General features: G+C 43.6%; 1 protein-coding gene and 1 non-coding gene across 2 annotated transcripts in view; both read right to left on the bottom strand.

The window, feature by feature from the left end:
• The window catches only part of MTHFD1L (methylenetetrahydrofolate dehydrogenase (NADP+ dependent) 1 like), a 181,649-nt gene that overhangs the window by 153,213 nt on the left and 3,160 nt on the right, over window positions 1-25,276 (bottom strand). The window contains exons 2-7 of the mRNA XM_086318320.1: window positions 22,759-22,843; window positions 21,316-21,366; window positions 21,168-21,221; window positions 17,790-17,914; window positions 15,368-15,468; window positions 13,587-13,723 (exon numbers count right to left, since the gene is read on the bottom strand). Coding sequence (XP_086174446.1) covers window positions 13,587-13,723; window positions 15,368-15,468; window positions 17,790-17,914; window positions 21,168-21,221; window positions 21,316-21,366; window positions 22,759-22,843 — 553 coding nt within the window. The remainder of the gene's footprint in view (window positions 1-13,586; window positions 13,724-15,367; window positions 15,469-17,789; window positions 17,915-21,167; window positions 21,222-21,315; window positions 21,367-22,758; window positions 22,844-25,276) is intronic.
• Window positions 14,314-14,448, bottom strand: LOC147366337 (small nucleolar RNA SNORA70). Its single transcript, XR_015133501.1, has one exon. It is a non-coding gene; the product is annotated as a small nucleolar RNA SNORA70 (small nucleolar RNA).

The raw sequence follows: 25,276 nt of genomic DNA, 5'->3' as shown, positions 1-25,276 counted from the left end.
AAAGGAAAAGTGCTAGATGCTTAAATCAATAAATAAGCCACAGAGGCCCAGGCAAGGTTTTTTTAATGAGCTACAATTCAAGGAGAATTATCATCTCACTGGCTGTTTCTACTTTCTTCCTCCCTAATGGGAAGGACCTCAGCCAAAGCCTGGCTTGAAACTTTACTCATAACAAAATATTGCCTTCTCTGCTGAGGCCTGAGTGGAAGCAGCTTAGAGTGTACCGCCCACTCCCCAGGCGGAAGACCAAATGTTAAAACCATCGCCAGATACAGATATGCAGGCATTTAGTGTGGAGCACGTGGGAATGCTGGAGGGTTTAGATACCATGAAAACTATTTTTCTTGAAGGTTTTCTTTTCGGGGGGGTAGAAGTAGGGATGAGAAGTCTCAGAATATGGAGGGGGAGATAGAGGACGGATAGGAGAGAGAGGACTCGAAATGTTATGCTGCTGCTGCTGAGTCGCTTCAGTTGTGTCTGACTCTGTGCAACCTCATAGACGGCAGCCCACCAGGCTCTCCTGTCCCTGGGATTCTCCAGGCAAGAACACTGGAGTGGGTTGCCATTTCCTTCTCCAATGTTATAAGGAACATCATAGTTTTGTACTTAGCAAAGGAAATGCATTTTTAAAATGGAAACTACGGGAAAGACAGCCGCACATTCCTGGCCAGAAGAGAGGAGTTTATCTTCTGCTATCAACGATTTTATAAGGGCATATATGAACCTCAGGTATGGGGTTTGTATGCATACAGAAAGCTGGGATAGGTTTTAAAAGAAGAATCATGATTGAACTACCTGAGACCTAACAAACCTGCTTCTACATCCTTCAAATGTTATGGACAGAGTTCTGAAAACAAAGTTCAAAATTAAGAACATCACTTTTGAAAAAATCAGCTGGTGCTCTCTCCAGCCAACGACATGCTTCTGAATTTACACTGACTGGAGAGAATGAAAGAGACCCAGAATTCTTCAGTGAATGGACTCATTCACCTGCCGTCTCCACTTGGGTACTCCACTTGGGGCAGACACTGAGGTTGCTGAGCATCAGAAAATAAAGATCCAAGACTACAAGATTTGAGAGCTAGGATCTTCCTGATGAAGGGACAGGACAAACCACTGAACTACGGAAAAGAAACACTCTATTTCTATGTATTTTGACCATACAGTTGGTAAAATACTTAAAAAACCGGCGAATGTTTAACATCTGGCAGGCCGCATGCAACGGCCTGGCAGCTGTCACAGTTAAGCACAGGGTGGGGTCCCCAGGGAGCAAGGGGTCCCAGGGAGGGAGGGTGGGAGGTGATCTGGCCCTTGTTCTTTCACTTTCAATGAACTGGGACACTGAGGTTAGTGCGAGCTGGTTGAGAGGCTTTATAGATCACATCATGTTCTGCACAAGAGCCTTCACAGTGCTCTGTGATGACAGCCTGGAGGCCCCATGGCTGTCTCACGGCAAAGTCCTAACGAGAGTGAGGTGTTTTTCCTTTTTATAAAAAGTCACTTTCTTTCAATAAAGGCCGAATTCTTGAATTTGCTGGCCTTTTCTTGACAACAGATAAGCAGCTGTCAGGCTGGGCTACCCTGGCTGCCCCTGCTGCATCCACTGTGTTTTAGGACGATGATGCTGGAGGCTGGATTGAGAAGGGCTGGGGGAGCTGAGAGGGAAAGCATGGTACAGGCAGCAGGCAGAGGACACCTCTGTAGGAAGCTGGATGCCTGGAACCAAGAAAGGAACGGAGGATGGGGAAGCAGGGTAGGATTCACCAGCATCAGAGATGTAGTTAAACGCTGAGGCTTGGATAAGATCTCCGAGGGAAAGAACGGGAAGAAAAAGGTGTCTAAGGCATCCCTCAGAACTCATCTTAAATGACAAAGGAAGAGGAAGAAATGACATGACTCTGGCCATGTCTGGTCTTCCTGACCCAGGAGTCAGGGGAGGAGCACTGGGTTGTCTCAAGCAGCCTCAGGGGAAAGGGTGTTGTCAACCAGTTCCAAATGATATCCAATGGCTAAGCAAGCCAAAAGCCATTAGGAACCCTTCAGTGACTTTATTATAGAAGTGGGCATAGGCAACCATGCTTGGGCAAAATCTGCCCTCTGAGTCCAGTGTGTTCCCTCCCTATGGAGATTTCACTGAGCCAGTGAGCAGTGGTGTGCTTGAGGGCTCAGTCATGTCCGACCCTTTGCAACCCCAGGGACTGTAGCCTGCCAGGCTCCTCTGTCCATCTGTCCGTGGGATTTCCCTGGCAAGAACACTGTAGTGGGTTGCCATTTCCTCCTCCAGGGGATCTTCCCGACCCTTGGGTCAAACCCCAAAGGGTTAATAAATAACCTTCCTTTTTCTCAAAAATTCATGTCTTACCTTATCATTTAACATACTTACTGTTCAACATATGAGAAGAGAGTATCAAAGACAGTCAGTTGTGTCCCAAATGATAGAAAAGACAGTTAATCCCTCTTCGAGTTTACTTGATTCTCACATAAATTACGATGGATGGTAAAAGGAAAACGCAACCTCAAATCCAGTAATGGACATACTTTTTGAAGGATTCATCCAGAAAAATTCCCTTTCTCATACCCTAGGAAGAAATAAAACTAAAAAGCCTTATTCCTCAGCCTTACTTTTTAGTTTTATTTCTTCCTAGGTGTGAGAAAGGGAATTTTTCTGGATGAATGTCAAAGTATGTCCATTACTGGATTTGAGGTTGCGTTTTCCTTTTATCATCCATCGTAATTTATGTGAGAATCAAGTAAACTCGAAGAGGGATTAACTGTCTTTTCTCTCATCTGGGACACAAAAAAGGCTGAGAAAGAGAGAGCGTGTGCTCACACCTGTGTGTGTGTATTTGTGATGAGAGATAATCTGATATGATAGAGACACAGAAGCATATAGCACAAAAATGTGTAAGAGCTCAAGTTATGGTTCCCAGATCCACAGGAAGTGAGCCTCGCTTCAGAGGCAGAAGAGCCTTGTGATCTATGCTTCTTCTGCGTTGTTAATGCGAACTGACAGTGGGTAATTCAGCACTGCATTTCCTGCCACACTTGCGCTTTCTGATTCTGAACCTTGGGATGCACATTAACAGATTCCTGCATGCCACTTCCCTGGAGTAACTCTCTGGCCTCAGCTGCCTCCTCTGAGAAGTGAAGAAACTGCACTTAGAGAGGAACTGAGGTGCAGAGGGAAGAGCCAACGGGGCGGGGGGGCGGTGGTTTCAAGACCTGGATTCAAGTTCAGGCTGTGCTCTTGTCATCGATGACCAGGGTCAAGGCACTGCACAAAACACCTTATTTTCAGGGTGTAATGCTAATAAGAAAATACATGAAAAGGCTTTGAAAAATGAAATCTGTACACAAACATAAGGTGTTCTATCATTACAGACTAACTGCGTGCGTGTGTGCTAAGTCGCTTCAGTTATGTCTGACTCTGCAACTCTATGGACTGTGGCCCTTGGGGCTCCTCTGTCCATGGGATTCTCCAGGCAAGAATACTGGAGTGGGTTGCCATGTCCTCCTCCAGGGGATCTTCCCAACCCAGGGAAAGAACCCAAGTCTCTTAAATCTCCTGCACTGGCAGGAGGGTTCTTTACCACTAGGGCCACTTGGCAAGACTCATAGACTATGCAAAGACCTACCCATTGGAGTATTCTAATTCTACACCCTTAGGAAGCATTTATGCTGGAAGAGTGAAAGATGGAGCCAGGCTCTGCTGATGGTGTGGACAGGCAAGCAAGGATGATCCACAGGCAGACAGGAGGTGATGCCACTGGCCTGTTCCCTGCAGAGACACAGCCTGGAGCCCTTGTCCTTTTATGCAACACATGCCTTGAACCATCTGAGACTTTATATGCCCCCTCCGGATCTTATGCCAAGTTTCAATAGATTCTCCCACTGATCCTTTTCTCAACACTGCTAAATATAAATGGCCTAATTTGGGGGCTTTTCAAAAGTTCTATTCACTGTCTTCTCTGGTGTTAATAAGTAACGCAATGATCAGACAGAAGCAAGAGTGAGAAGAAAGGGAGCTGACATCCAAAGGTGTTTTTCAATCCATTAATAGTGAACACAGAAATTCAGGGGCCTACATTATCTAGGTCACTTCATCACACGTTACTCAATAGCCTCAGTATTTACTTGGCACAAGATCTGTGCCACCCTGGGGTCAGTGGTATCTCCTCCACTCACCCATTACACAGGGCTAGAGTCAGGGGAGGGACTCACATCAATAAGGCTGGAGTGTGAATCCATACACCTGACCAGGGTGGCCCCCACCCTCCCCTCTCGAAAGGGTAGACACATCCCTCCTGGAGAGCGAGCCTGCAAGGGTGGTGACAAGCTTAAAGCTCAGGGAAGAAATGGCTTCTTTTTCTTAGGAAGCTATCTGTGGGATTAGTAAGAGTGGGGATAAAAAAATGTTGAACCTAACCCAAGTCAAATGTCTTGGACCTTGGTCCCTCTGATGTTGCCCAGCCCAAGCTGTTGGATACTTTGGGGTTTCACAGATTATCAGACATTAGGAAATTTCTCTGGTGGTCCAGTGGTTAAGACTCTATACTTCCAAAGCAGAGGGCACACAGGTCTGATTGCTGGTTGGGAAATGAAGTTCCCTTATGCTGTGGGGTATTTAAATAAACATTAAACTTGGAAGGTCCTTTTAAAGATTGGGTTTTGGGACTATCTGGAATAAGAGCTGACACGAGATAATGGCTAAAAATTATACTGCCACCGCTAATGATTTAAAATTATATATATATATTTGCTCAGTCTCTCTGCTTCTCTGAGCCTCGGTTTCCTATCTGTGATATGGGAAGAGTGAGAGTCCAGCCTCATAGGACGGCTGCAGAATCAACAAGGTAACTCGAGTGAAGGACAATCCTGGTTCCCTGTAACCCCTAACTCAAAATTATTCCATGTCCTTGCTGCCATTACCATATGTTACTGGTTTAAAGTGCTGGAAGAAAAAAAGATCTGTCAACTGAGAATTCTATATCCAGCAAACCTGAACTTCAAAAAAAAAAAAGAGGGGTTAGGGTGATCCAGTGGTTCCAAGTCCACCACAGGGAGCAGGGGTTCCATTTCCAGTTGGGGAATTAAGATCCCACATGCCATGCAGCGTAGCCAAAAAAAGAGGGAAAATTTAATACATTTGTATATTAAAAACAGAAGGAGTTCATTGCCTTTAGACCTGCTCTACAAGAAGTGGAAAGACACTAGTTAGTTAACTCCGAGCTGTGTGAGGAAATACAGATTTCCACAAAAGTCAGTATTCTTGTATTTTTGGTTTGAAACTACAGTTGTAATTTCCTACGTGGTTTAAGACAAATGTATTAAAAGTTGTATTAAAAAAAAAGTATAGAAAAAAGAAAAAGCACTCATGTAAATCGCTAATCTAGTCCAGTTTAAAAGCTAACATTTCCCCACCAATCTTGGGAAAAGAGTATTTTTACAAGCTCTCCTATGTATAATACACATATATTTAGAATTTCCAAATTCACTTTTTAAAGCCTTTTGTAAGGCATGCAATGTACTGAATTCAAAGTGGAAAATGATTCTGATAATGTAACTTTAGCTCAAAAAGCTTGGCCTACTTTGATCCTTCAAGTGTGAAAGACCTATGTCTTTTCCTTTACTGTTAGTGCTAGTTTTGACAATCTCTGTGCTCAGAAGGAGAAACAAGATCCTCTGAGAAAAACAAAGTAAAACGGCTCTCTTCTTTCTGGGTTATTTCTTATGCACACAGCTGGGACTGACCCGATTCATTGCAGCTGGAGGCCGTTTTGCCATCCTCCTCCAGCTGTGTCAAAAGAGGCTTTTCAGCCAGTGGAGCGTATGGGGGGGGGGGGGGGTGGTGTGTGTGTGTGTGTGTGTGTGTGTGTGTGTGTGTGTGTGTGTGTGGTGTGTGTGTGTGTGTGTGTGTGTGTGTGGTGTGTGTGTGTGTGTGTGTGTGTGTGTGTGTGTGTGTGTGTGTGTGTGTGTGTGTGTGTGTGTGTGTAGGGCACCAGCCTCCCTATCCTGGAGAGAGGAACCACTCTGCCTCACAAATACTCAATACAGAACATTTCCTTCTGGCATCAGGGTGAGATGATGGGGTGAGAAAGAGGACATCTCTAAATGTAGGCCAATTCTCACGGGGCAGATGGCTGTCCCCTCCTACATCAGGGTGTCATTCCACTCCAGGGTCCTGAGGAGCTGAGTAAAGGGCCTGCATCTGGGTGCAGGAAGGAGGGCAACTCCTTAGCTCAAACCAAAAATTTCACACCCAATGCTTTAGCTTACCAACAGCTGATGCTCTGTAGAGTGTGGCTAATCTGGACCAATGCCCAGACATTCCTCTCCTCCCACCATGTAAATGCAGAATGCATCTCAAAGCCCAAGAGTGATGCTCCAGAACGAAGCAGAAAACTTATTCTTAATTGTCAATGATACACTCAGAAAGGCATAAACTATAGCTTCCAAATACAGAAGTCCACTCTGTTTTGTGTAATGCTCTAAAAAGGCAAATCTCAATCCCTCACATTCTGGGTCCACAAACATTTTATATGTAATCAGTATGCAAAGCGAGGAGATCAAACCCATCCATCTTAAAGGAAATCAACCCTGAATATTCACTGGAATGACTGATGCTGAAACTGAAGTTCCAATACTCTGGCCACCTGATGCGAAGAGCTGATTCACTGAAAAAGACCCTGATGCTGGGAAAGATGGAGGGCAAGAGGAGAAGGGAACAACAGGGGATGAGATGGTTGGATGGCATCACTGATTCAATGGACATGAGTTTGAGCAAACTAGGAGATGTGAAGGGTAGGGAAGCCTGGTGTGCTGCAGTCCATGGGGTTGTAGAGTCAGACACGACTGAGAGACTGAACAACAACAATATTCAAAGACTATCCTTAGATTGTTAGGTTGTTGACAGAGATGAAATCCATTTCTATTTAACTAACTTGATGTAAAAATCCCTCAAAATCGCAGGAAGGAATACTATTCCTAGAAAGAGTGATTGGTAAACCAGGAATTCCCAGGAGACGTGACCTGATGTGAAGTGGCTTCTGAGGGGACACATGCATCAGCGAAGGAAAAGGTCCATAGCCACAGAGTTGAGGACCAGAGGGCGGGCCTGGACTGGCCAAAGCTGGACACACTCTCTCGGGCACACTTTCTCTTAGTTTTGTTTTTGATTTGGTTTCCTCAGCCTCCACGTATTGTTGGGAAACCTCACAGACAGACTGACTCTCTCCTTATACCCAGCCATACATTGGAAACATGTGTGCTAGGCTTCAAATAAGGAACCCAGGTCCTACATTTTATTACCTCCTTACAAGCGATTGACCCACTGGCCTTTCCATTTCCACATCAAGGATCAACTGCACATCTGTATGGTGAAACTTGCCAGTGTCCTTCCTGACTCACCATCTGCCGCAGCCAAGCTATTACTGGGGATGTTAACAGGTGCCAAGTCCTGCGCTAAGCAAACCAACAGCATCACTGAATTCTCACAGCAGCCTCAAGAGGACGGGAGTATTAAGATCCCTGTTCCACACATGAGGAGACAGGCTCAGAGAAGTTAAACAACAACGAAGTCTTGAATCCAGAGCTGTTTGCACCAAAGCCTGTTGTATTGCTTCCCGAGAACACAAATGTCATCCCAAGCGTTCCAAAGACAGTTCCTACTGGTTGCAGCAGTAGCAGCTTCGAGGTCATCCCAAATTTGGAAGGCTACATGTAGTTTCAGAGGTGGTATACAGGGCTCCAGTGTTACAGTCACCACCTTATCCCTAAAACCCTCACCCCTCTGGTTCTTGAAATGCCCCACCAGATGGCCAACAGGGCGTCCTGTCCCACGTCAGGTGCAAACAGGCAGGAAAGAATCACTTTTCAAAGATAATATCGTGTGACCTCACAGCTATACTCCTTTGCTTGTTCTTTTCTCCCCCTGATACTTGTCACTGTTCATAATGAGAAGTTAAATGGGCCATCATCTTAAAATGTACTTACAATGCATTATAATCTTAAAATACATTGTTGATGGCATTAGAAAACAAATACCAATCTACTGTAAAATGTATACTTTCAGTCACCTGCCCCATTCAGGTCTCCCAGCACTAATCTGTGTTTGGATATCCTTTGCACCATTTTCAGTTGCTATCACTATGCTCTGCAGAGGACCCAATGACCCTCTGAAACCAGGCCCAGCAATGGTCTGTGTTTTAGAAATAAAATAAAGGAATGAAGTAAAATAAAAGTCGCTCAGTTGTGTCTGACTCTTTACTACCCCGTGGACTGTAGCCTGCCAGGCTCCTCTGTCCACAGAATCCTCCAGGCCAGAATACTGGAGTGGGTAGCCATTCCCTTTTCCAGGGGATCCTCCCAACCTAGGGATGGAACCCAGGTCTCCCTCATTGCAGGTGGATTCTTTGCTATCTGAGCCACCAGGGGAGTCCAAAATATAGGAATAGTGAAAAGTTAGATGTCAGACAGAAGCATGGAGGTGTACTAGCAGGAGGCGAGTGACAAGTGCAGCACTAGCTGCTAGCACAAAAAAAGGAAAGAAACAGCCGTTATTCCGCGGTGGGAGGGGAGCCTGCTGTGTGTAAGTGGACCGTGTACAGGGGGTCAAACAAAGTTTAAGGACAATTATGGGAAAGCTCAGCAGTGGTCACAGGACTGGAAAACGTCAGTTTTCATTCCAATCCCAAAGAAAGGCAATGCCAAAGAATGTTCAAACTACAATGCAACTGGGCTCATTTCACATGCTAGCAAGGTAACGCTCAAAATCCTTCAAGCTAGGCTTCAGCAGCACATGAACCGAGAACTACTAGATGTAGAAGCTGGATTCAGAAAAGTCAGAGGAAGCTTTGCTGCTGCTGCTGCTAAGTCACTTCAGTCGTGTCCGACTCTGTGAGATCAAACTGCCAACGTCCACTGGATCACAGAAAAAGCAAGACAATGCCAGCAAAACCTCTATTTCTGCTTCACTGACTATGCTAAAGCCTTTGACTGTGTGGATCACAACTAACTGTGGAAAATTCCTCAAAAGATGGGAATACCAGACCACTTACCTGCCTCCTGAGAAACCTATATGCAGGTCAAAAAGCAACGGTTAGAAGCAGACGTGGAACAACGGACTGGTTCAAAACTGTGAACAGAATACATCGAGGCTGTGTATTGTCACCCTGCTTATTTAATGTCTATGCACAGTACATCATGCAAAATGCCGGGCTGGATGAATCACAAGCTGGAATCAAGACAGCCAGGAGAAATAACAATCTCAGATATGCAGATGATACCACCCTAATGGTAGAAAGTGAAGAGGAACTAAAGAGCCTCTTGACGAGAGTGAAAAAGCTAGCTGAGAACTCAGTGTTCAAAAACCTAAGATCATGGCATCCAATCACATCTTCTGCTGCTGCTGCTGCTAAGTCGCTTCAGTCGTGTCCGACTCTGTGCGACCCCAGAGACGGCAGCCCACCAGGCTCCCCCGTCCCTGGGATTCTCCAGGCAAGAACACTGGAGTGGGTTGCCATTTCCTTCTCCAATGCAGGAAAGTGAAAAGTGAAAGTGAAGTTGCTCAGTTGTGCCTGACTCTTAGCGAGCCCATGGACTGCAGCCTACCAGGCTCCTCTGTCCATGGGATTTTCCAGGCAAGAGTACTGGAGTGGGTTGCCATTGCCTTCTCCAATCACATCACTTCATGGCATATAGAAAGGGAAAAAGTGGAAACAGTGGCAGAGTTTATTTTCTTGGCTCCAAAGGCATCACGGACGGTTAACTGCACCCATGAAAATAAAAGACGCTTGCTCCTTAGAATAAAAGCTATGATAAACTCAGAGTATTAAAAAGCAGAGACATTACTTTGTCAACAAAGGTCTGTATAGTTAAAGTTACGATTTTTCCAGTAGTCATATATGGCTATGACAGTTGGACCATAAAGAAGGCTGAGCACCAAAGAATGTGTTGAACTGTGGTGTTGGAGAAGACTCTTGAGAGTCCCTTGGACTGCAAGGAGATAGAACCAGTCCATCCTAAAGGACATCAACCCTTAATATTCATTGGAAGGACTGATGCTGAAGCTGAAGCTCCAATACTTTGGCCACCTGATAAGAAGAAATGACGCACTAGAAAAGACTCTGATGCTGGGAACAATTAAGGGCAAAAGAAGAGGGTGACAGAGGATGAGACAGTTGGATGGCATCACCGACTCAGCGGATATGAGTTTGAGCAAGCTCCGTGATATAGGGAAGCCTGGCTTGCTATAGTACATGGGGTCGCAAAGAGTCAGACAAGACTTACCGACTAAACAAAAACAATGAAAAGCCTGGAATCTTTCTTGCCATATTTTTGGCTCTAAAGTCGAAACAATAAAAGCAATGAAAGTTGCCAGTCTCTAAGATTCACAGTGGTACTGCTATAAGTACCAAGGACTTAAGAAAAAAAAAAAGGGTGTGCAATGTCAGCTTTTAAAGAGAACCTCCATAGATACAGGAAAATCAGAATGTTACCCAATTTCTAGATTCTCAAGAGAGTAAAGCCAATCATGGTTCTCAAAGTTAGAATGAGCTTTATCCAAATAGTAAAGGTGATTTATTTCCATAATAAAAAAGTACTTTGAAAGATATCTTTGTTTTTCCAAAATACAGATACAACTAGCAAAACTATCTGTGACAGCTGTGAAAACACTGAATTGCCAATGAAGGCATTTTTCTCTTTTTCGTCACAGCTGTTCAGTTCAGGGCAAGTTTACTGTCCTCTTCCACTAAGCGTCCCAACCCAAAATTCTGGGCTTTTAAAGTACAAAACACTGTCCCTGCATTTTCTTGAATAGCCTGCCACCATGTGGCGACCACTGAAAAATCACATAGTAATTGCAAGATCATGTTCCCGGACTGTTTTCAAACAAGAAAGAACAAGGTATATCAGATCCACTTGCCATTCAAACATTACAGCTCTCAGTCCAGATGCCTTGGTCCCCAGGACAGGACTACAACTTGCTAGTCTCCATCCTCACATGGCAAAGTGAGGAACATGTATTTTCAGATTTTGGTAATTTATTGTGCTTAATGCACTTTTAATGTAAATTCACTTCCCTTGACATTTGTGGAATTCAGTCAGTTTTTGAAATTAAAAACTTTATGAAACTATTTCAGACAGTAAATTGTAAAAGAATTACAATTCACCTGGACACCCTGCCCATTACCCGGTTTAAGAAAAGGTATGACCAACACAAGCGAAGGTCCCCTAGTGTCTTCTCCATCTACATCCACATGTTTGTCCCATCATGGTTTTCCTGAATTGGTTCAGTTTCTGCTCATTTCCTTATTCTTTTCCTTTATATGTATGCAGCTCTAAAAAGGTATTGACTTTAAATCTTATACAAATGGGGTTAGACGAAACACATCCTTCTGCATTGACTTTAAATCTTATACAAATGGGGTTAGATGAAATACATCCTTCTGCAACTTGCCTTACTCCAGTGAATAATTTTTTAAAATTCTTTATTGATATTTATAGCTCTATGCTTCTTCAAAATTGTCTTGTTTTTGTCCTGATCTCCCATGTAAATTTTAGAATCAATTTGGCAAATTCTACACAATAATATTATGTCAGGATTTTGATTCAAATGTAGAGATTAATTTGGGAGAGAATCAGTATCAATATCCTTAAGAGAGTGAGTCTTCTAATCCATGAAATGGTATCTCTGCTTTTAACTGGGTCTTCTTAATGGCATTTATAAAAATTATACAATTTCTTTCAAAAGGTCAGAAATAACCTTTGTTAAATATATTTCTGCTGCTGCTAAGTTGCTTCAGTCATGTCTGACTCTGTGCGACCCCAGAGACGGCAGCCCACCAGGCTCCCCCGTCCCTGGGATTCTCCAGGCAAGAACACTGGAGTGGGTTGCCATTTCCTTCTCCAGTGCATGAAAGTGAAGAGTGAAAGGGAAGTTGCTCAGTCGTGTCTGACTTGTAGCGACCCCATGGACTGCAGCCCAGCAGGCTCCTCCGTCCATGGGATTTTCCATGCAAGAGTACTGGAGTGGGGTGCCACTGCCTTCTCTAAATATATTCCTAGGTACCTTATATTCTCATTGTTATCATATGTTGTAGTCTTTAAAAATTAATTTTATAACTGTGGGTGGTGGTGTTTAGAAATGCAATTAGCTTTTGCCTGTCGATCTTACATCCAAGAAGCCAGATGAACTCTTAGTAATTCTGATATCTGTGCTTTTTGTGTGTGTGAAGTAATTCTGATATCTTGATAGAGTCTTCTGTACTTTTTACATAAGTTTATTACTCAGGATTGATGACATTTTGTGTTTTCCTTTCCCATCATCATTTTGTTTTTTCATATTACTACATTGTCTGGGAATTCCCGCACAATGCCAGTTAGGAATACTGATAACAGACACCTTTGTCTTTCCTAATTAAAAAGTGTTTCTAGGGAATTCTCTGGTGGTTCAGTTGTTAGGACTTGGTGCTTCCACTGCTGGTTTTGATCTCTGGTCAGAGAACTAAGAACTATTAATAAGACGCTGTGTAGCGCAGTCCCCCCAAAAGGGTTTTCATATTTCACTGTTATATGATATTTTCACTCTGTTTTTATAGACATTTTATTTGATTAAGGAATTTCTTTAAATTCCTAGTCTAAGATGACTTTTTAGAAAAATCTCATAATGAATGCTAGAATTTATCTACTAACTTTTCTACTATCTACGTAGAAAAGATAACTTTTCTACGTTATCTAACGTATCTACTACGGTGAAAGTATAGATTTTAATCTGATAATGTAATGAATTACATTAATACATTTTGATCAATATTAACCCTCTTTACAATCTCATGATAACCTCAACCTGGATTTTATTTTCTATTTTGCTAATGGTAACTTCATCTATGTTCACAGGTGAAATTGGCCTATAATTGTCCATTAGCATCTTGTCACTGTCTGCATTGGGAACTCATGAGTTATAAAATGTTCTGTCTTCTCCTATCTTTTTTGACTGAGGTAGCTCACTTATAAAACTACTGTCTTTTTGTCTGCTTGTCTGATTTTTGTCTGCTAGACTGATTCTGGAGAAGGCAATGGCACCCCACTCCAGTACTCTTGCCTGGAAAATCCCAGGGACGGGGGAGCCTGGTGGGCTGCCATCTATGGGGTTGCACAGAGTTGGACACGACTGAAGCGACTTAGCAGCAGCAGCAGACTGATTCAATGTCTTCAACGTTATATACTATTCAATTTTATGTGAATCCATTTTTACAAGTTTTCAGATTTATCAGCCAAAGTTGCTCATACTCACCTTTTTAAAAAAATAGTTTTTGCTTCTGTGTTTATGTATCCTTGTTCATTCCTAGCATTGCTGGTGTTCTCTTTTCCTCTCGATCATTTTGGCTAGTGATGTGTCTATATTACTAGACTTTTCCAAGAACTGATTTTGGCTTTGCAATAGAAATCTCTGTTCTTTGTTTTCATCCTTTGAGATTTTTCTGCTGTTCTTTCTGTAATCTCTTAACGCTTGGTCTGTGCATTTCCAGTCCTCCTATTCTAGTATAAGCATTTGAGGATATGTTTCCAACATGAAAGATGCTTACCTTGCCTTGAAGCTGAGGTGTTTTCCACTGGGAGCTCATTGTCATGGACCCTTTTCTCTGGAACAGACATTGTAGGGTGGCTTCCAAAGACCCATGGGCTCCTATTACCAAGATCTTCTTTCCATCTAAGCTGACACCTATCCACCAAATGAAAATTCAGTATTATAATCAAAACATCAATGTTTTTTTCCTATACAGGTTTAATGCAAGGGGGGAAAAGCCTTTAAGGTAGGATTTACTGGGGGGTGTTAAGGAGGGGACAGTGTCTGGGCTCTCAGGAGCGCTGGGCCCACCATTTGTCCAGGGGGCTGGGATTAGGGACGTGTTCAACCCCACAGCTCTCTGGGACAACCTGCTTTTCCGCCACCAAGTTTTCAATTTCATCCACATTAAACTTAGTAAATCCCCACTTCTGTGGATCTTCCAGCAGCCAGAAAACTTGAACTTCACCTGCTCCGTGTTCTGCACCTTGGTGCAGATGGACATTATGACCTGGCCAATGTGGACTCTGGCCATTGTGCCCTGGCGCTTTCCAAAGGTACGATGCACACCTGTCTGGAGCCTAGACTGCAGACAGCATGCCAGACATGAATGTCCCCTGGAAAGGGCTGTCTTCAAATGGCAACTCACTCCAGTATTCTTGCCTGGAGAATTCTATGGACAGAGGAGCCCAGCAGGCTACAATCCACGGGGTCACGAAGAATCAGACACGACTGAGTGACTGACACTTTCACTTCAAGGTCCCTTAGGGCAACCCATGAGGGCAACAGGCTTCATATACTACCCAGGAGCCTGCTGTTTGCAGCCACTGCACACCAGCACTCCCCAGCGAAAATAGCACCGTCAGCTTAATTGGCTGCAAAAAAATAGCCTTTTAAAACTTGGCCCTCTGGGCACCAGACTTACAATGACTATAAGCTGTAATTTATTCTTTCTGTGCAAATTTTATGGTGGGGTGATGCAGAATCATCATCCTAATTATTCATATGATGGAAAGACACTGTCTATTCGGATTATCTCAGAGATTTGAGGTTAATGACTACTGTCCTAAAGGCGTATCTTGAAAGTTAGTCTTCTAACAAAGCTTTGGTATACATTTTAGAAGTTTTGTTTACTCATTGCACGTTTGGGTATAGGGGAGGGACACTGGTCTCTTTTTTACTCAAGCCAGTGCAAAGAAAAATTAAGTTTATTAAATTTTTATGTATTCAGTTATAAAGTCCTTAAATATAGGAGAGACTCAGTAATAATTTACTTGTTAAATGTGATAACTAAGATATTATTCATTTCTATGTCACTGACATGAAAGGAGAGAAAGATGGAAATTAAATACTGATACGAAAGTGATACTGTTCACTGATAAATCCTAATCCAGGTTTCTATACCCTAAACTATATCTAACAGTCATTTAAACTATATATCTAACAGTCAGTTAAGCCTTAAATATAAATCTTATCTAGGTCTACACACTGACAGATTTGAGGAGTTGAAACTTGAAACGTCTTTCATGGTGGTTATTTTGAGAGTTTCATGAGAGACACTGAGAAAATGTTTAACACGTAATGTGTTAATGTGTTATTTAATGTTTAACAAGGTTAATCATTTACCTTTACCAATTTCTCTTTAAAATTATAATACTCTTATTAGAAAATCTGCCATAGTCATATGTATCTGACGAGAAACAAAAAAATCTGATACTGAATATCACCTCAGTGTTTCAATAAGAATCTTCCAGAAACAGAAATGTTCAGAACAGCAACATTTCTGAAGGAGCATTATACCTGACTTTTCAAGAAGTTCGATTACAGCTCTGGCCACAGGTGAAATAAAACACTCATGGGCATCTCCTCGGACCAACTTCCCCAGGTTGACATCCGTTAATCTGAATCCAAAAACAAGGGAACAAGTGAGTTCAAACTTGGCCCAAACTCACTCATCTGTAAAGCACATGTATTAATCCCAAATAACAGCCAAGTCAATATTTGATATAATGAAAAGAAGTTAATCTTTTAAAGCTGGTCAAGAAAAAATTAACTATGAAATTCTCTCTGTGCTCATTTGGGCGTCCCTCCCTCCCAGCTCTGCAGTGTGCACCTACCTGACACATTAACCAGAGCTCCTTAAAGACAAGATCGCCTGCTCAACTGAAAAGATAACTTTTTAAAATTCCGACACTAGCCATGCAACTTCTTAAAAGAACAGTGTTCTTTCCCAGCTCTGTAGGGGGTCAGGGTGACTTGGGGTTCATCTGGATGATGGGGCTTCCCGGGTGGCTCAGATGTAAAGGATCTGCCTGCAATGCAGGAGACCTGGGTTCAGTCCTTGGCTCAGGAAGATCCTCTGGAGAAGGGCATGGCAACCCACTCCCGTATTCTTGCCTGGAGAATTCCACGGCCAGAGGAGCCTGGTAGGGGGCTACAGTCCATGGGGTCTCAAAGAGTCAGACACAACTGAACAACTAACACTTTCACTTTCTTCTCACCCTTAGTGAATTTTATGTAAAGCATCAGTGTGTCATTGTGATGTGTTATCCTTTCTCCCGACAATGTGTATGATTATCTGACTTCTATCCCTGTGACTATCTGACTTCTATCTATATGACTATATGACCATCTCTGACTTCTAACAGAGGAACAGTTCTCAGAGCTTCCTGAGAATCTGCTTGCTGGGTTATAATCCTTGATTTGGCTCAAATAAAATTCTCTTTTATTCCTTTTTTAACTTGATAGTTCACTGAATTTTTGTTGACAGATAGGATATATTAAATAATTAAATAGAAATTAAAGAGTGGGCAAGAAAAACAAATATAAAATAAAGAGCGGGCAGGAATAGAAGCCATTAGCTTTTTAGAGCGGCCCTTTAGGCAATGCTAATGTGGTCCCTAAGGGTGTTCTGATCTTGCTTGGACAGCATGTCCGCAGCTTGAAGCCACGTAGGGCTTCACTGCACAGCTCCAGGAAGCTCATTTCAGTGGACTATGGAGAAGGGTGGCCCTGGATGTGTGCCGTGGTCCTGAAGCCAAGCCCACTTTACCCTGAGGAATTTACATCTCCATCATTATCAAAGTCCAGAATCAATCCTAGAAATCAGGGAGTGACCTCACAAGATTTGGATTCAAGGTCTGACCCCCACTTGACATCAGTACTCATCTCCTGCAGGAATCAAGGGAAAAAAGGAGGAACCGTGTCCTTTCAAGGCCTTGCGTCCTTTCTTGTCAAATCCAGGACAACACAGTCCCTAACTGTTCAGCTTAAACTGATGGTCTCAATACAGGTTAATAACAAAATGAGGATACTTGGCAAAGGTTTCATAGTCCTCTTTTTATGAAAGATTGAAAACTACACCTTGATACCTTGAGGTTCTGGAGGTTTCCTAACTAATTAGAGCTTCTTCTCTCTTTATGGTTTGTCTGCTACAGGATCAGAGATTTTCATGACAACTTTTCTCCCTGTTTGAGTCTGCCCTAAGTCCCAACAGAAGGCCTGGATAATGGCAGAATCTGGATGTGTCAGTGACGTAGTGATTCACTCAATCCAGCCCCTACAAGAATAATGTTATCAATTTGCTTACCACCCTGTAATGCTAAGAATGTTCTTTTAGGTCACAGTACATAAATCTCTTGTTTCCATGTCGGAAAATGAGGTTTTCAACTTTTAGGAAACATCAGGAACTCCCGTATGCGTGGGTAGTATTCCTTGTCCCTTGAAGCTTATATCATGACGTGACACAAATCCAAGACCAATATCAAAGCACCTGCTAGTCAGTTTTTCCCTTCAAACAAAACCCTGCATTATGAACGTAAGGGCTTGCTTTGTTCTTCTCTACTGGCCTGGAACTGAGGGAGAATACTCTATTGCTGGTGAAGCAGGTGTCTGGGCTTTTTCTCTAGTCTGGTAGAACTATCAAGGAAAAGTTATTAGAAGAGGAGAGCTGGCTAAGGACTCTGTAAGTCAGACAGGAACTTCTCAAATGAATATGACTGGTTAATTCCAAAATGGCACACAAACACTACAAAAGGGTAAGTGTATTTTCCCAAACATGCACTTTCTTAAGCAGAATTTAACAGACCCTCCAACTCCTGAAAGAGTTAAAATTATTCCTTTCAAGTCTTAGTTACTGACATAGTTGAAAGAGCAGAGTTTCCAAAAATTCACTGTAAACAAACTAGCAATGAGTTGATTGTTTTCTTTTATATGTTCTTACCCATCCACATCTTTTTCTGGTTTCAAAGCATTGAGGATTTTGTTGCTAAATGAGGTCTCAGCGATCTGAAGGGCAAGGCCATGTACTCTGCTGTCTTCATTAATCTTCAGGATCTCATCTATAATCTAAAAGGAAAACTATAGTCAGTTGTGCAAAAATAAGACCCAACAAAAGGCATATTATATTAAACATGGATTCATAAAAATGCATGTGTTCTAGTTTCTTTTTGTCTTTGTTGAAGACCTGGTGTAAAGCAGAAAGAAGAAATCTATATTCCCTTCTCACCCCGTATAAAATCTTGGCTGAATTTTTGGTGTCTTTAAGTCTTTCTTATCACTATTCTCTACCAGAACAGGACAGAACAAAACCAAAGCTCAGCAATTAATTAAGACATGAGATGCTACAAGTGAGAGCCGTAAAAGACAATTCCCTGTCCACAGTCAGATTTGAGCCCATCTGATGCTCTCTTGCCTACCTGGGAATAAGGCCAGATACAGACCCCACAAATTCCCATTTTTTGTCCATGAGTAATTTAGCTGAACTGCTTGTCCCCACTGATCCATCAGAATAAAACTGCCTGTAAATCGAACGTTAGGTAAGCTTCTTTCCTTCCCTCTGGTTCTTAAACTTTGACCTGTGCTGTGCCGTCCTTAGTCGCTCAGCTATGTCCAACTGTTTGTGACCCCATTGACTGTAGCCTGCTAGGCTCCTCTGTCCATGGAGACTCTTCAGGCAAGAATACTGGAGTGGGTTGCCATGCTCCCCTCCAGGGGATATTCCCAACACAGGGATTGAACCCAGGTCTCCTACACTGTAGACACACCTTTACCATCTGAGCCACCAGGGAAGCCCAAACTTCGACCTAGCCCCAGTCTGACTGTCAGACGGCACTCTCCTCCCTCCACTCATGAGAACAGGCTGGCTTCAGGGTAAAACATTCTCTCATCTACTATCTCATCAAGCCACCCTTTCTTTCATCGCACTGGCTTCTTTCAAGCCTTCTCTCCCTCTCCCTGTAAAAGACAAGGCTTCTGCCTACCTCTGAAAGGTATGTAGAAGTTACGGGCAGAGTACATTTCCTTAACAGGCCCTTTCCCCATCTGGCAGTAATTCTTTCAGATTATATCACTTCTCACTGAGTCTGGATTTATTTTCTCTCTGATGCTGGCTAGAATGTGGACTCTTGAGAGTCCCATGGACTGCAAGGAGATCAAACCAGTCAATCCTAAAGGAAATCAATGCTGTATATTCACTGGCAGGACTGATGCTGAAGCTGAAGCTCCAATACTTGAGCCACCTGATGCAAAGAGCTGACTCACTGGAAAAGACCCTGCATGCTGGGAAAGATTGAGGGCAGGAGAAGGGGGGCAATAGACGATGAGATGGTTAGACAGCATCATTGACTCAATGGACATGAATTTGAGCAAGCTCAGGGAGATAGTGAAGGACAGGGAAGCCTGGCGTGCTGCCGTCCATGGGGTCACCAAAAGTCGGACACGACTGAACAACTGAACAGCAACATAACAATAGAATGTGGGTGTGATGTGTAGAGTTGAATGGGCCATCCTGGATATGAGGCAGCACAGCAAGATCCTGGGAACCTGAATATCTAAGGACTTTGTGATGCCACCACACTAGCCAGGGATTCCCTACTTCTGAACTTTCAGTCAGTTCAGTTTAGTTCAGTCGCTCAGTCGTGTCCGACTCTTTGTGACCCCATGAATCACAGCACTGAGCACCGAAGAATTGATGTTTTTGAACTGTGGTGTTGGAGAAGACTCTTGAGAGTCCCTGGGACTGCAAGGAGATCCAACCAGTCCATTCTAAAGGAGATCAGCCCTGAGTGTTCTTTGGAAGGAATGATGCTAAAGCTGAAACTCCAATACTTTGGCCACCTCATGCGAAGAGTTGACTCACTGGAAAAGACCCTGATACCTGGAGGGATTGGGGGCAGGAGGAGAAGGGGATGACAGAGGATGAGATGGCTGGATGGCATCACCGACCCGATGGACGTGAGTTTGAGCACCTACAAAAGACTTCAGTGCTATCCCCGATTATTTAGTTTTCATCACTGCCACAGCCAGTCTGAAGAAAATCTAGCCACAGAAGTGTCAGACACCAGGATGGCCCTGGTTTAGTGTCTGAGGCCCTACTTATGCAGTGCTGCTTATCCCAGGCTTGAGATGACACACAGGAGGGTTGGTATCCCTGCTGCTGGAAACAACCATATCACATACAGTAGCACTGCAAGAACCTACGATGGTTTTTTTATCAGAGGCCCCAAAACACCACTTAAAGATTCACACAAAGTTAGCCTGAAAAAGCATCTGGAAAATGATCCTGTCTTTTATTTTATTGATGAGGCAACTGTGACCTAGAAGAACCAAAGAATGACTCAAGGTCAAACAACTCAGGTCAGGACATCACAAACCAGAACTAGTCCTCCAGACACTGACAATTTCCACGAGACAATGCTGTTGCAACAGCTAAAGAAACACAACCAAAGTGACCATGTCATAGCTCATGCTGTCAACAGAAACATGTGGTGTGTGATAGTCGCTTCAGTCGTGTCCAACCCTTTGTGACCCCATGGGTTGAGGCCCACCAGGCTCCTCTGTCCAAGGGATTCTCCAGGCAAGAATACTGGAGTGGGTTGCCAATTTCTTCTTTAGGGGATCTTCCTGGCCCAGGGATTGAACTCATGTCTCTTAAGTCTCCTGTATTGGCAGGCAGGTTCTTTACCACTAGTGCCCACGAGGGGAGGCCTTATTGAGCAGAAACATATGGTAAGGAGATAAAAAACAATGTACTGGGGACTTCCCTTATAGTCCAGTGGCTAAGACTCCAAGCTCCCAATGCAGGGGGTCTGGGTTTGATTCCTGGTCAGGGAACTAGATCCCATGTGCCACAAGTAAGAGTTCATATATCACAACTAAAGATCCCAAATGCTGCAACTATGATCGAAGATCTGACGTGCCACAGCTGAGGCCTGGTGCAGTCAAATAAATAAATATATTTTTTAAAAAAGGTACTACTATATAGCACAGGGTACATTCAATAGCCTGTAATAAACCATAATGGAAAAGAATATGAAAAAGAATATACAAGCGTATATGTATAACTGAATCACTTTGCTATACACCAGAAACTAACAAAACATTGTAAATCAACTCTACTTTAAAGAAAAAAGAAAGAAACATGGTAAGGGAAGGGACAGATCACAGAGCATTTACACTAGTGGGAAAAGTGAATTCTTCCCTCCAAAAGTTCAGCCCTGAGAAAAGGTTTGGTCAGTTCCGCCCACAGCAAGACTTGCTCAGAGGTCTACTAGGGCCGAGGGGGAGGAGCACAAAAGAGTCACGTGTCCTGCTGTCTTACCTCATCTTCCCCGCTCTCCGCAGGAAGGCAGATGTGGGTGATGTTCAGACCAGCCTGCAAAGAGTACACAGGGTGAGTGTGTCACTGAGAGGAGATGAATGCACCAGCCAAAAATTAAAATGCATTTTTGAAAATCAACAATCCTTACCTCCTCAGCCAAATTCTGGTTTACTTCTTGCATCAAGTTATCATCACCTGCCTTGGGAGAGGGGAGACAGAAGGAGAATATATTAAAGATCAACATAAAAAGATCTTGAATAGGCACAGAACAATACAAAGACTAATTCTGTGATTATGCATTATCTAACAAAGACAAAGGGAAATGCAAAACAAGAATCTTATTGCTCATAAAAGGGAGCTAATGGCTGGTCTTCATTAACATGGCAATTTCTCAGGCTTTCAAGTTATGTTTCTTTTTAAAATAAGAATCCTCACAGGGCATATATAGCCACAACCAGAACCCAGTTCTAAGTGAGGAATGCCAAACAGGGAGATTTAGGTGACTTGCCCTTCAGTGAAAAGCTATCAAGTAAGCTGAATTCCAGGAGGCTAGGCCCTCGGCTCACTTTTCTTTCCACTCTTCTCACCTGCCTACCTTTTCAGGAACAGACTCCAAAGAATGCAAGTGACTTGAGCACAGCTCTCTGGTCCTCAAATCACAGTGCTGATGAGACAGCTTTCCTGATACATTAAACTCATGCCAAGAACAAGAGTGGCCGCTCAACTGTTGGGCTGTGTTAGCTTACAGGCTTGGCTCAGCTAATCACTTGCCTGCACCTGGCATCACCCAGGTGCGCCAACACAGGTGGCAAATAGTGCCAACCGCAGCTGGCAACGAAGGGTCCGAAGTCAGAAGACAGATGTGGAACTTGAAGTCCTTCTGACATGCCGTGGCTTTTGGCCCTTCAGACTCAAGGCAGGCCTTAGAGACTAAGTAGTAAGATCACCAAATACCATGTCTCAGCAAGCATCTGTCTTCCATGGAACTAAAGAGGCGTGTTTCTCCCCTTTCCCCTCAGATCACATCATAAGAATTTATACTTGGCCACAGTATATCCTGCATAATGCAAGTTATGGGAGCATCTACATCCCGACCTCTGGAAGTTATCCACACCAAAAGGAGACAGAAGCAAACAGAGCGGTACCTGACCTGTAACCCTGAAGCAGCAAAATGACCAGATGAAGGGGGAAACAACAGCATTTCCAGCTGAGGCTTCTCCTTCCTCCCCTAAGCCCCAGTGGGATGTCTGTGACAAGAAATGCAGGTGGTTGTCTGTGTACAATCTAGACTGAAAGATACCAGGACTTCCCTGGTAGTCCAGTGGTTAAGAGTCTGTCTGCCAACGCGGGGGACACAAGTTCAATCCCTGGGCCGAAGATTCCACATGCCGCAGAGCAACTAAGCCCATGTGCCACAACTGCCGATTGAACCCGTGCATCAAGAGCCCGTGCTCCGCGACAAGAGAAGCCACTACAGTGAGAGCCCACATACCACAACTAGAGAAAGTCCATGTGTGGAAGCGAAGACCCAAAACAGCCAAAAAAAAAAGACATCATAAAATAGCAAGACAGAACCACATTCTCCGCTTACCTGAATAATAGCAAGAACCGGCTTAAAGGTAGGGGTCTTTTCTTGCAATAAACTCAGAACTTCTTTCGAATTCTGAATGACTTCTCTACATTGGGAAAGAGAAACAACACAGTCAGATCTAGGTTTGACAAGAAAGGATAGGTACCACACATTTTCTTAGAAGGTCTCTTACTCTCTAATTAGATAGCAAAAGGGTGCTCCTCCGGGTATGCACAGGGTCGGGGGCTGCCCAGGAGAGCAATCATGAACTACTTAACCCGGCATAAAATGTGACAACCTCTTAATTTTCAAAATAAGCAGAGGTAAACGAGCTGGATGCAAATGGTAATTTTCTAGGGGTGACTTTTTCTCTTGCATTTTCTAAGTTTACTGTAGTAAGAAGTTTGGGTTTCTTGGTTCAATAATCCCCTTTCTCCACCACAATCCTTCCACTCCAGAAGAGTCTGGGTCCAGGGGGAAAGCAAACTTGGGCGGAGAGGGGTAGGTACTAACACAGGGGATTGTGGAGGGGGTAAGAAGTGATGGGTCAGGATACACTTTAAGCTTGAGTTTACAGAAGGGATGGGAAGCGAAGGCTGCAGAAACACTGAGGAGGTGCAGGATCTGATATTCTCCCAAGGCCTCTCACAGAAGGAGCCTCTCACTCCTCTGGGCCCCTCAAGTCTGCACTGGAACCTCCTGAAAAATAGCAGGGGCCACCTTCCCCTTAGCATCCCCCAGGTGTCAGCTCCCAGGTACAGGGGCAGACCAAGATAAACGTGGTACAAGGCAGGCTCTCTTTCTGTAGCTTCCTGGGATGAGCCATTTCAGAGACCACTTTTCACGACCCTCCACACGAAATGTTCCTTACTTGTACACAATCAAGAAAGTCGGCTCTTTCAGATCAATTTATTTACAGAACAGAAACAGACCCTCAGACATAGAAAACAATCTTATGGTTACCAAAGGGGAAGAAGGGCAGGGGTAGGGATAAATCGGGAGTCTGGGATTAACAGACTTTACTATATATGAAATAGACAAACAAGAAGGACCTACAATATAGAACAAGGAAATACATCCAATATCTTGAAATAACTAAGGAATCTGAAAAAAAAGATAGATCTATACATATATCTGGGTTTCCCTCGTGGCTCAGATAGTAAAGAAACCACCCGCAATGCGGGAGACCTGGGTTTGATCCCTGGGTGGGGAAGATTCCCTTAAGGAGGGCGTGGCAACCCACTACAGTATTCTTGCCTGGAGAATCGCTATGGACAGAGGTGCCTGGCAGGCTACGGTCCTTGGAGTTGCAAAGAGTCGCACACAACTGAGCAACTGAGCACATATAAATATCTATATACACAGACATATATATGTAACTGAATCACTTTGCCATATAACTGAAACTAACACAACAACATTGTAAATCAATTATGTTTCAATTAAAATTTTTTAAGTAATAAAAAAATTTGCCTCATTTTCCTCTCACAGTAATAAGAGGCTTAGCTGAGGCGGTACCCAAGCTTCAGGGCTTAAAACTATCTTTCAGTTTTATCTCCCATCTCCACCAGAGTCTTGCACACACAACAGTTTTCAAAAATTGCAGGGTGAACTCTCAGCCAGGTCCCATCAGCAGTAAGTGGCCATAGACTAAGGGATGGGGCAAAACGGCCAGACACAAAACTCCTCCCAGTTTTCAGAAAAGAAACTGATGAACGTATCTGATGGAAGAGGAAAGAGGGGTGCTCGGAAAATGTTTAAAGGCCTCAAAACTTAACCAGATGAGCCATTCCACTGTCAGCTGAGCCAAAAGAAACGGAATAGATGAGCATGCAGCTGTCTACAAACCAGGCAAGTTTTTGTTTGTTTTTAATCACCTGGGATAAAGCGACTGGATAGTGAAATGACTGTATTGTTCTGTTGAACTATGTATGAAAATTCACAGATCACCTTATAAATGAGCCAGAATCTTCTTTGCAGCAAAACGTGGCTGAGGACCACGTGCTCTATGCAGATTCTATGCTTTTCTTATGTTTATGATTATTTTGGCCACACTGCTTGGTGTGCAGGATCTTAGATGGAATCCAGGCACCCTGCAGTGGAAACGCTGAGTCTTAACCACTGGGCCACTAGGGAAGTCCCTCCCCACCTTTCTTGACTACGAATTTGGGCCATATTGGGTCCTCATTTTTGCGTAGTATGGGAGGCACTGGAGTGCGGGTCCCAAGTGGTTCTTGGCAATGAGAAAGATCAGCCAGAGAGCGTGGGAAAGAGAAAGGCTCTGTGCCTCAGCCCATCAAGTTGGACTCCCTAAGTCTGGGTGGGGCCTGGAATGTATGTTCTCAAAAAGGAGTGTCTGGGTGGCTCTAAAGCTCTGAGTGGAAATAGCCTTGGACTCAAGCTCAGCCTGTGGTTGACCAGTGTGGACAATTCCCTGAGCCATAACAAACCCCTTTTCTCAATGTAGGGCAAGAGCACTACAAGAACTCTACCTTTGTTCTTATAATTGTAAAATGTTCTGCGCCTCTAAGCTACCCTT

Source organism: Bos grunniens, chromosome 9, assembly GCF_055505025.1.
Source record: "Bos grunniens cultivar Pamir isolate PY7600 chromosome 9, Bosgru_T2T1.0, whole genome shotgun sequence".
Taxonomy (NCBI): domain Eukaryota; kingdom Metazoa; phylum Chordata; class Mammalia; order Artiodactyla; family Bovidae; genus Bos; species Bos grunniens.
The sequence above is the reverse complement of the archived record's forward strand: the minus strand, read 5'-3'. Positions and strand labels throughout refer to the sequence as shown.